The sequence below is a fragment of the Coptis chinensis genome, chromosome 1, assembly GCF_015680905.1.
Source record: "Coptis chinensis isolate HL-2020 chromosome 1, ASM1568090v1, whole genome shotgun sequence".
Classification (NCBI taxonomy): Eukaryota; Viridiplantae; Streptophyta; class Magnoliopsida; order Ranunculales; family Ranunculaceae; genus Coptis; species Coptis chinensis.
In genome coordinates, this window is record NC_141456.1 from 7,279,036 (window position 1) to 7,290,396 (window position 11,361).

The 11,361-nt window shown below is 35.9% G+C and overlaps 2 protein-coding genes across 2 annotated transcripts; one reads left to right on the plus strand and one right to left on the minus strand.

Annotated features, from left to right (window-relative positions):
* Positions 1-1,043: 1,043 nt before the first annotated feature.
* Positions 1,044-3,573, minus strand: LOC147521787 (GDSL esterase/lipase 7-like). Its single transcript, XM_086587370.1, has 5 exons — positions 3,308-3,573; positions 3,070-3,200; positions 2,454-2,702; positions 1,533-1,779; positions 1,044-1,433 (listed from the first exon to the last, which is right to left on the minus strand). The coding sequence occupies exons 1-5, from the start codon at positions 3,570-3,572 to the stop codon at positions 1,228-1,230; spliced, it is 1,098 nt and encodes a 365-aa protein (XP_086443496.1). The 5' UTR covers position 3,573; the 3' UTR covers positions 1,044-1,227.
* Positions 3,574-9,746: 6,173 nt separating this feature from the next.
* Positions 9,747-11,110, plus strand: LOC147521788 (protein phosphatase 2C 51-like). Its single transcript, XM_086559191.1, has 3 exons — positions 9,747-9,876; positions 10,661-10,766; positions 10,869-11,110. The coding sequence occupies exons 1-3, from the start codon at positions 9,820-9,822 to the stop codon at positions 11,072-11,074; spliced, it is 369 nt and encodes a 122-aa protein (XP_086415317.1). The 5' UTR covers positions 9,747-9,819; the 3' UTR covers positions 11,075-11,110.
* The last annotated feature ends 251 nt before the right edge of the window (positions 11,111-11,361 follow it).

An 11,361-nucleotide genomic window follows, 5' to 3' on the forward strand; every position in this document is an offset into this window, starting at 1 on the left:
AAAGGGGATTTCACTCTCACAGAAGAAGTATGTCCTTGATTTGCTTGCTGAAACCGGGATGTTGGATTGCAAACCAATGGAGACACCCATCAAGATGAATCACGGACTCGCCATTCATTCTAACCAAGTTCCTACTGATAAAAGCAGGTATCAGCGTCTTGTAGGAAGGTTAATCTATCTATCTCATACTAGACCTGATATTGTTTATGTTGTGAGTGTGGTTAGTCAATTTACGTATTGTCCTAGTGAAGAACATATGGATGCAGTCTTTCGTATCCTGAAGTATTTGAAAAAAGCACCTGGCAAAGGTTTACTATTTGGAAAGTATGATGCATTGGATATTGTTGGATACACAGATGCAGATTGGGCTGGTGATAAAACTGATAGACGGTCTACATCAGGATATTTCACTTTTGTCGGTGGAAATCTTGTAATTTGGCGTAGTAAGAAGCAGAAAGTTGTTGCCAAATTAAGTGCAAAAGCTGAATTTCAAGGTATGGCACAGGGAGTATGTGAATTGTAATGGATCCGTACTGTCTTGGTGGAATTGGGCTTCGAACTTCAAAAGCCTATGGAGTTACATTGTGATAATAAAGCCGCCATTCAAATTGCACATAATCCAGTTCAACATGATAGGACAAAGCATGTGGAGGTTGATCGTCATTTTATTAAAGAAAATATTGACAGGAAGGTTATTCGTTTTCCGTTTGTAACCTCTGAGGAGCAATTAGCTGATGTTCTTACCAAAGGTGTATCCCACAAGGTGTTTGACAGCTCAGTTGACAAGTTGGGCATGATTGACATCTATGCACCAACTTGAGGGGGAGTAGTGTAGAAAGCGGTATTCTGCTTTCTGTGTATAGGGCGCGACCTGCGCTCAAATATAGTGTGTATAGGGCACGACTTGCACCTAAGGCTTTCGAGACTCTAGTGATTTGGGCGCGACCCGAGCTAGTCTCAAGTGTAAACAGAGTGCGACCCGCGCCCCGTGTTTCTCAAACCACCGAATTTTATTGTTTTCTATTTTGTAAACTCTATATAAATAATTGTAATCTCTTTAGAATTCAATCAAGTAAATATACACTGAATTGAACTGAATTTTCTGGTTCTACACTGTACACCTTGTTCACTTGATTTTATTAAAGTAATGCAACCCTTTTGCATTACTACAAGACATCCTTTATATTAAGAACAAATACACAGATCTTCGAAGTTCAAATCAATGGACTATGACTTCTGCGCAAGCTGTTGAATATTCGGAACACATGTAGAGCCACTGAAGTAATTATTGGCAATGACATTGTTCACTACTTCCGTTGGGTGAAACGCATCATAGAATATTGCTTTCGTCCTGTCAGGGCAAGGAGTTGAATCTGGAACGCACATTCCATCACCGCGAACTTGACAACATGGAATTGGTATGGTACTGAATCCTGTATAACCACAAATGTAAACAGTTTGAAACGAATTTATGATGCAAATTTTTAAGAAGGGTTTAATTAATAAATTAAATACATAATATGTTGCAATACCAGCTTCGGATGAATTTTGGTTCAAACCAAATGAATCTCCTTGAGCAAATGTGGAGCCAGGGAGGAATGTTTGGAGAGCTGTTAGCATGCTAGGAAGCCTAGAATTGAATAAAAGTACTAAATTATTGACATCCTCTACACACGGGGTGGTGGGTTTGGGATTAGCACTGTTTACTACTCCAGGAACACAACCAACTCGGCCGATGTTGAACACAACGAACTTCCTTGCTCCCAAGATATACAATCTCTGCATATATATATTGGCACACAAATTGTGAGAAAAGTGGAATTACTATGCATTATTATCCTCTAATCATAACGAAATCTATTAGAAGAAGAATTTTCTGGTCTTTTTTTAAGCAATTAACGAGAACTCAGCATGTCGATCTGCAGGTGCCAAAACATGTATAGTGCAATAAACTGTATAAAGAACTTATTAAGTAGCATAATAACACAGAAGTAATATTAGACAAATGTCCACCCTTACTTGATTTAATCACATGATTCACATCCTTATGTTAACCAAACAACACCATGCCACTTGACCACGCTGTAAGTTCCTAGCGGCACTAGATTTTGGGTGCAACACTGAGAAATTCCAGTATTGGTGAATCGCGCGTTGTACTAGACTAGAAGACAAAATTCCAGTATTTTCAGTGCAATTAAATTTTCAAATCTTCCTACTGCTACTTTTATGTTCTCAAATATCATGTTTGATATCCTAAGCAAGAATTAGATAGATCAATATGCATGTTTCTTTGCAAACAGCAAGGACATTGACTTTCAAGAGGGACGTGAAGCATAAAAATACATGGTTAAGTCATCCTAATTTTCCATCTAAGTAGGAAAAAATCTTAATTGGCTCATCTAGTAGAATAATACTAGTTAACCCAAAAAATACAATCAGCTACTGATTCTTACCTTTAAACGAGATCTAAGACGCTTAACTAGAAGATTTGCAAATTGTTGTGGTGTGAATATCCGGCTACTGCTGTAGCGTGCTGGTTGAAGATAGTTGTTGAGGTAGTCATTATTACCAATTGAAATCGCAAAAATAGACGTCGCCAAGTACTTGGAGCGTTCAGAAGGAAATATAAAGTTCTTGAATACATTAGTTAGTAAGGTGTCTTGGAAGTATCTGATCTGCTCGTCGAAGCTCAAGTTGTCCCCCTACAAAAACCACATAAGGAAAACCTTATCGTGTTAAAATGCACATGAATTATTGGATAATAAACTTAAGCAGAGATCATTTTAGTTTCACAGTAGCTTTTGAATTTTATGGATTAGTTTGGGAATGTTCAAAGAGAATGCGATGTTCATCGTCTAGAAGCTGGTATTTAAAATATCAATTGTAGCTCTAAACTGATAATTTGAATACAAATATACGTGACAAGTTATATGTCAACTTTGAAAACTTCTGAGCTAGACACGTTTATTTGCATTCGAAAGATTTATTTCAAAGTTAATTTCCAAACATTAATAAGCTTGGTAGGTGTCATTTTAAGCGTCTTAGACATAGTTTTGAGCAGTCTCTCACTAATGCAGTTCCAGATTCAGGAAGAATGCCAGCTGCTCCAGATGCGTAATTCAGTCCGGTTGTGATGTTGATCTTTTCATTAGCTGAAAGACCCAGATATGCTGGTGCAAGTGGTAGCCCCAACAATTGAGCTGAACACAACAACAATAATTAAGAATATATAGGTAACAGACTTTACATAACTACATACATAGATAAGCATGTACAAATATTTAATTTATAATTAAGTTCGACGTACCAATAAAATCTGTAAATGTTTTGCCGTTAGCAAATCGTCCTGTGACGCCGGATGGAAAATCAATACCATATGGTCTGTAATTTGCTTTTGCTTCCGTTCGGAGAAAATTATTGTTCCCAGTGTCGCTAAGGGAGTCTCCGAAAATATATAATGCTGGTGCAAGAGGACTCTGACACTTAACCATCAAAAGATTAACGAAAAAACTTAAAAACAGAAGAGCCACGGAATATTTCTCGAACATATTTGCCATTTTCTTTGTAAACATGTTCGATCAACTAAATGAATTCATAGTATATATCTAAAACCATTATTGCACAGTGGGCGAAAATGCTCATCTGCGATTTCAGGAGGCCACATCAGCACAATTTTTAAGTAGGTACCCAAAGTTAATTAAAAAAAAAGACAGTATTTTAATTATTTACAATTCAGCCCTTACTAAAAATTATACCAAACGTTGGATTTGCTCGAGATTGGTTATATGTTTTTGAGATCCATAAAATCATGAGAAAACAATTACACGCCAATCAAAATTATGATTCGTGATATACCTACGGAACATTAAAACACACAAAATGATTCAAAAAAAAAAAAAAAGCCTCAAACTAGAATCCTCAAAAATGAAAAACCTTCATTTGAGAAAACCTTCCCATCGCCTCAAACTCCAAATCCTAAAAAACAAAAACCTTCAATTGAAAATAGAAAACTAACCCAAAACTTTTTCTTCTAATTCTTAAGTTTATGATCCGAGCTATCAACATTCATATCTCTCTATAGAGGGTTGGCAGAGAGCCGAACGGTTTTATTCACTTCCGAAGTGAGTTAAAAAGAGAGTATGGCTAAATCTTGCAAAGGGTTGGCAATGGAACCGGTAAAGTGTCTTAGTGAATCCGACTGTGTTAAGGTAACACCTCTTTTGTTTCTATAACCAAACGGCTTATTCAGTTGATAAAAATTTGGTATGTTATTGTAGGTTGAAAACAAATCATATAGGGAGTGTGTGGTGGTGAAAAGACGCCATCCATATCCACTGAGTGTGTCGGGTTAAGGGAAACTTATTTCAATTGCAAAAGAGGCCAGGTATGTTTCCTTTTCCCATTCTTTTGGAGATTTCGGTCGATGGCCAATTCCCATTTTCTTCATTTGTTTCTCATTTACACATATTTACAATGAAGAGACAAAAAACCAATGATGTGGCTCATGTATAAGTTTTACGGCCGTATGTTTGCCACTACAGACAGTTGAAGTAGGCAAAGAGTGACTTTGAGAACTCTTGCTTTAAGGATGTCACTGAAAATGTTGACTATGAGTGCTTTGTGATTGTATTCATCTGTAATTAGAGGCAGGAGTTTCGAATTTGACAAAGTACATTGTGTGTTTTCATCTATAATCATAAACTAGATATTTAAGAGTTTGTTCGTGGTCGTTGGCCAACCATTTTTACTTCTAGGACTACGTTGGTCACTAATAATAGAGTCCCGTGTTATAGAGGGATGATCGTTTAGTGTGAGCAAGTGGCTCAAATTTTATAGTAACAACAGATTTGAGAGGATGAGAACCGGATCTGAAGGGATTTGATACTTGAGTTTCCACTTAACCGGATTCTCGGGCCGTCGTTGGTTTTATCCAGTAAACTGCTGCCATCCGTTTCATTCATCTTAAACACAATGCCAGAGGTTTGAGGATCTTCATGTTTAGGATCTGTAAGGTTAAAAAGAAAGATTATTGTGATGTTATTGATACAAATCATAACATATTTATAAATGCTACATGGTTTGATAAGTTTTCTGCTCTTATCATATGGTGATCATGTGGTATATATAAGCTAAGGTGGAGATTGTTGTTAGAGAAGGTGATCAAGATGGTTGAACTATTGCGTCTACAATTAGCGAGGTTAGCGCATCTGATTTGGTTCTAGGTCTCCATGATCAAAGTTTTTTACATAGGTAAGTCAATTTGGATTTTGTCAATTGTATATACAAATGTGTTATGAGTTTCATTTTTGAGTTTGTTAAATGAATCATCACTAATTAGGAGGCTTTTAATGTTTGATTTAGTATGTTCCCTTTTTTTTTTTTCCACGATTACAATTTCTATTGATTCGTGACCAAAAGCCTTTTAATGCTTCGAAATGAGCATTATTGGTTCTTATTGAATGTGATGTGAAAACACGTATATAGGAAGGAGAAGGGTATCGAAGTCAAGTCAATCGATATTACTAAGAGGATGTGCACAACTGCACATGCATGTCACTAATGGTTAGACCCATTAATTTAGGATCTTCGCACCGGTTTTTCGAAAGTAGCCGGTGCACACGTGGTATTTTAAGAAAATTCTGCTCAAGGATCATTATATGAGCAATTATTATATACACTACCCTGTCTCATGGTATATGTTTGGGCCGGAGGATTGAGATTTGATTCGGACTAAAGTTTTTTTTTCCGTAACACAACAATCGATTTTATTGATAGATTTCTAAATGGATTCATAGATAATTGTCTGAAATAACTTTGTTTTACAATCGTTTTTAGATAAGACAACGCTCTTTAATACCAAAAGGAATGATATACAATGTAGGAGGCCTCAGCAAGTGAAGCTGGACTGGGTCTTGGCGCGTTAGTGGAAGCGATATGTTGGTCTCGTCTCGAGAACCACTTTTGGCATGTAGAAAACATTGTGTCGAAAGTATTAATGATTAGGCCAATGAAATTACTCGATTGATCGTCTCAAGCTCATTATAGTTGCAATTTGCATTGGACTTTCACGATTAGTCTGCTACTCTGAATTTGAAATGGCTGGTACGGTGATAGCCCCGATACATTGCCACCGATATATATAGCACGATGTTACCTACATGGGTACCTACATAACTACAAATAGCACACACACTTAACATACACGATACACTTAACACACTTACCATATATTCCACGAATTACATAATTGGGTACTTTTGTTTGCCTGATTGGACTCCACATGGGCATCGCGGCATAACATACGATACTACGTGGAATGTAGTAGTGGTCGATCTTTCCATCTTGGACTTAAACAAATGTGTATATCGGTTTCACCACTGTAAAAGTATCGGGAGGATGTTCTCAAGGACATACCTATTGACTGCAGGGGTTTGAAAAAATGATTGTGGGTATTGTTCATCTTCTAAATATATTTCGAGGACAAAGAAAATATTTCTGCAAAGCCCGACAAAAATACTCTGTTATGGAAGGTTTCAAATCGATATCTTCCGGTTTATGCCGGTTCAAGAAGATGTTGAAGGAAGGGAGTCTTTTTTCTCCCCGATGCCTCCCCGTGTGAGCTTCCGGAGAAGTTGCATCATTAAAATCATTTAATCTAATTACCAATAACATTAGTGAAAATCATTTATGGAACTAGGCTTTTATTAAAAGGACTGAAAATAATCTACTAGCTAATTTAACATGTATTTACTTTTAAATCTTTGATTCATTTTAATTTTCGGATAGTGTTTTTGTGTTCAAGTGTTTCTGTTTTCGTTTGTGATTTGTCCAGGTGTGTGGTTGGAATTTGCATCAGCCACTAATTAACAGTTTTTAAATACAATATGGATGTTAAGGATGAGTAAGGAAAAGTAAGAAAGAAATGTGCACATGTGTTTTAGAGAAACTTTAAATATCTAAGGGAAATATTGATTCTTTCGTTATGTTAATATTTTTCTTCCCGATGTCGCAATTTATTGTAATCAAGGTGGTTTTATAAATGACATTAGTTCGAAAGTAGTAATCAGGAGGATATGTCTGAATTCTGTGCTCATCTAACTATTGCATCTTGATTTCTATGGGGGTATGAGTGTATGACCCCTCCCCCCACAATCTGAAAGTGGGAGGGGGGAAAGATTAAGAGTTTCTTCATTTAATAATTTCAAATATCGGACGGTAATAAAATGATTCGACAGGAAAAATTTATGAACTGGAGCGGGCTACTTCACCAAAAGGAGAGCATTTGGGTGGTGTCGGTCGCGATCGTGCAAGGGGAACAGAATGAACAAAATGTTACATATTCCAAAAGGAAACTATTCCTATATGTCTAGAAACTATTTTAGCCCCTGTTGTGCATCATCTTTCTCTCATGTCGAGCAAAGTATGAAGCGAAATGCTGAATTGGAGCAGCCTCTCTCAACCTACACAAGATTCTGCAAAAGTTTCACAAATGTGGTCTTAAACGAAGAATTCAAGGAAGATCACGAATGCTTTCTTTCTTCAGGTACATTTAGTGCCACTTGGGCGCAGCCAAGAAGGATGGATAAACTTGGCATATATGGTACACAATGGCAGCAGATTGAGTACCTTAAGGCAACTAAAAACACGGACCAACTATAAAGCAGAGCCATATGACATAGAAGGACCGAATTTGGACTCAATGGAATTTTCAGAAGTCCCGGATGTGGAGAAAACTTCATCTTGGCAGGAGAAATTCCCAAAACGTTGGGTGATTGTACTACTATGTTTTTCAGCATTTCTCCTCGCAATATGGATCGTGTAAGCTATACCCCTGGAGTCCTTACCTTCCGTCAGTAGTTACCATTGACCGTTGAACCTACAAATTGTGCGTACTCTGCATTGTGTATAATATAAACTATCCATGGCGGTGAATATGAGCATTGCCATACTTCCGATGTCTGCAGAGTACAACTGGAATCCCGCGAACTGTTGGTCTAATTCAGTCATCCTTTTTGGGGCTATCTACTCACACAGTCCGGCTTGGTATATGACTGAAACTATACATGAACAGATATGGGATTAAATTTTGCTAATCCATTTGCGATTCGCGATTTTGTAGTTCAAAATGCAATGAAACTGATTGATTAGTTGAGTTTTGTAGACCTGCTGAAACTTATGTGGGATATCCTAATCTCACGTAATTGGCCAATGGAACTTTTTTTTTCAATTTCTTACATGTGGAAGACAATATTATGTAATACTCACACAAAACAACCGCAATTTATTTAAGAATTTCGAGAGTTAACTAATGTACGGAAAAGAAAGTGGAATTCAAGAAACCAATAAACTGAAATAATTCTCAAAAGCATTTCTAAGTAGCGAGAATCAAGAACGTAATTTTTGTAGTACCTTGGTTTCAGATCTCTTCTTAAAATCGAAGATGACTCCTTTGGAGGAGTGGAGGACAAAAAGCAGAAGGTTATAGATGTACCTTTGATAAAAGTACAATGGGGTAGCAATTCTTGATTGTTTCACCAAAGATATAGGCTTTTATATACCTATACAGTCCACATGATCACCATAGAAGTACTTATGCTCATACTTTTAGTTCTATATACACGAGGCTTAAGTCATAGGCTGCACATTGTATTATATGAACTGTTTGTGACTGAAATATACATGTATTTGTATTCTCATGGATCCACCTAGATACCGTTGCATTTTTTTCTGATTGGTACAATCTTTATAACTTTGAGAAACTTGCACAAATTACAGAGTACTTCATTGTATGTCTATATATACATGTGTGTATCAAACACATAAGAAATGGAAGTAATAATGGTTTAATTCCCTGCATAATTTTGATAGATCATATGTGCCAAGCTTATAAGAAATTAAGTGATGGATTAAGCCTTCATACTTACTGTTTATTTATCTTCCTATTTTTTTATATAGATCATTTGGACGCATCTTTGGAATGGTTAAGAACTTTATTTTAGGCGCTCTTCATACTTCTGTTAACATGTCTTCCTGTTTTTCAAATAGATCATTTGGAGGTATATGGGCGCACAAGATTTAGATCTAATTTTATTTTATTTTTATAATTTAATCTTTTTCTTTTTCTGCTGATTTATAAATAATCGATTGTTGGTTTGCAGATATGGCGGGATTAGCACCGAAGGATCTCAGTTCGATGGTAGTCAGTATGATTCGAAGATGAATGATTTGTATGTTTTACTGGATTTATATATTTGAGCTTTTATTATTAGATGTGGAATATGATATTGTATTTTTGGGTTTTTGATTGGATGTGTGTAGACTCACTCTTGACGGGTTTTGATGCAATGAATTTGCAAGAGAACCTTCTCAGGGAATTTATGCTTATGGTAAGTATCGATTCGCGCCTTTCAGTTTTTTCATAAGCATGTGAGATATTTTCTTTGGGAGTTTGAGAAATATTGAATAATATTTTTTTAAATGGTAGTCTTGGTTGAATTTACAAGGAAAATCGAGTTTGTTGGGTTTTTTTTTTGAATGATTATTTGGCGGTATGTGTTGCATAAGTGCCTGCTCTCATTGTGTTGCATTATGTTGTAAATAGGTGTTTTGCATATTGTATCTTGCATCATGAGTAGCTCTTGGTTCTCCTAGAAATAAGAATTCCATGTGATTTACTTTTCTTTTTGTTTTTGTAGGTTTTGAGAAGCCCTCTCGCTATTCAAAGAAAGGGGAATGTACCCCTTCGCAAGGGGCTTGATGTGATCCAACAAGCACTGAACAGAAAAAGACTGCTACTCCCTCATACGATATAGCAACAAGATGTTTGTATCTTGGATGAGGGCTGATGAAATTCTCTCCAAAGGTTTTAAGGATCAGGTCATTCCTTTTATCCCTTGGACTCTTTGTGTATGTTATCATTAATTATAATTTTTTGTCACGTCTTTCAAAAATTATAGGGTTTACATTTGGCACATATAATAATCAACTTTGTCATTGAGAGGGAACATGAATATGATCATTTAGATGAACTGTATGTATGATCATTTAGGCAAAATCGTGTATGTGCACCTCAATTAGTAAATTAAAAATGACATTTGGAATAGGAAAAAAAAAAAAGAATACAGTTTTATCAAAAAATTAGCACAATAAGGATTTAAGCTTACGTGGCCACCATGAAAAATGCCAACGTCTCTTTCTTTAATTTCTCCTCATATATATCATCATTAGCTGCATAATCATCCTAATGAAAATACACATAATTAAAGCATGACACGCCAAACTTTTAATAGATTTGACATCCCATAGAGATAGACAAAATACATGTAAGACATACCAGGTCAACTACTTTGACAACTGTTTTTTCGTACCTAGCCTTAATCTCTTCTGCCAATGCTGTCACAAAAAGTGATTCAACAACATATACATAGTATTATTACAACATATACATAGTATTATTCTTATTTTTTATAAACAAACTTGGAAGTGATTAGTAATAGAGAATGAAGATGGTTGTGAACTTAAATCAAATATATCATTCTACTAACAATCATAACCTATACTAACATTCGCCATTGCCACCTCCATATTTTTGAAGAAAATAATAGTTCAAACAAAAATTTCAATTTGAGTCCACTATACAATATACTACATCTTTCTGCAGCCTGATAGACCAGATGAAATTGATAGAGTAGAAGCCGCTGGTGGAAGAGTCATAAATTGGAATGGCTATAGAGTACTTGGAGTGCTTGCTACTTCTCGATCCATAGGTATGTCCAATGATTTATCCTTTAAGAAATGGAATTAGTCTTACTTCCTGCTGTTTATGCTATCTTCTGAACGTAATTAAGATCTAAATATGATGAATGTAGGCGATCAATACTTTAAACCGTATGTGATTTCTGTACCGAAGGTCAGCATAACAAAGCGAACGGAGAAAGACGAGTTTGTCATATTAGCAAGGGACGGTTTATATGATGTTATGTCAAATGAGATGGCTTGCCAGGTTGTAAGGCATTGTCGAAATGGTCAAATTGGGAGAACATTTGCAAATTCCACCAAGGTTGTAGTTTTATAATTTTTTCTTCTACTTGAGCTTTGAAGTTTCAATTTTGAAAAACAAATTGTACAATGATACTTTCCATATGTATTTATGTTTCCATTTTCGGCTTCAAAAGGGTACCAACTCGAACTACTCCTGTGAGTAATCTTATGGTCCAACTCGAAGTAGCATGTAAGCGTTTAGAAGAGATTCACCTTATTAGCGATACTGACAGTACATCCCAAAAATGCAAATAACGATTGAATGTCCTCGACTACTAGGTGAACGTATAATTTTCATTCTTTCTTTTTCGTGAAGCTTTC

Excerpts from the sequence above, each read along its gene's own strand:
- LOC147521787 (XM_086587370.1), bottom strand. The coding sequence starts at position 3,572 with ATGTTTACAAAGAAAATGGCAAATATGTTCGAGAAATATTCCGTGGCT. Across the intron at positions 1,780-2,453 it reads GTCTTAGATCTCGTTTAAAG|AGATTGTATATCTTGGGAGC; the intron begins GTAAGAATCAGT and ends ATATATATGCAG. Across the intron at positions 1,434-1,532 it reads CCAAAATTCATCCGAAGCTG|GATTCAGTACCATACCAATT; the intron begins GTATTGCAACAT and ends GTGGTTATACAG.
- LOC147521788 (XM_086559191.1), top strand. The coding sequence starts at position 9,820 with ATGTTTGTATCTTGGATGAGGGCTGATGAAATTCTCTCCAAAGGTTTT. Across the intron at positions 9,877-10,660 it reads CCAAAGGTTTTAAGGATCAG|CCTGATAGACCAGATGAAAT; the intron begins GTCATTCCTTTT and ends ATCTTTCTGCAG. Across the intron at positions 10,767-10,868 it reads TGCTACTTCTCGATCCATAG|GCGATCAATACTTTAAACCG; the intron begins GTATGTCCAATG and ends TGATGAATGTAG.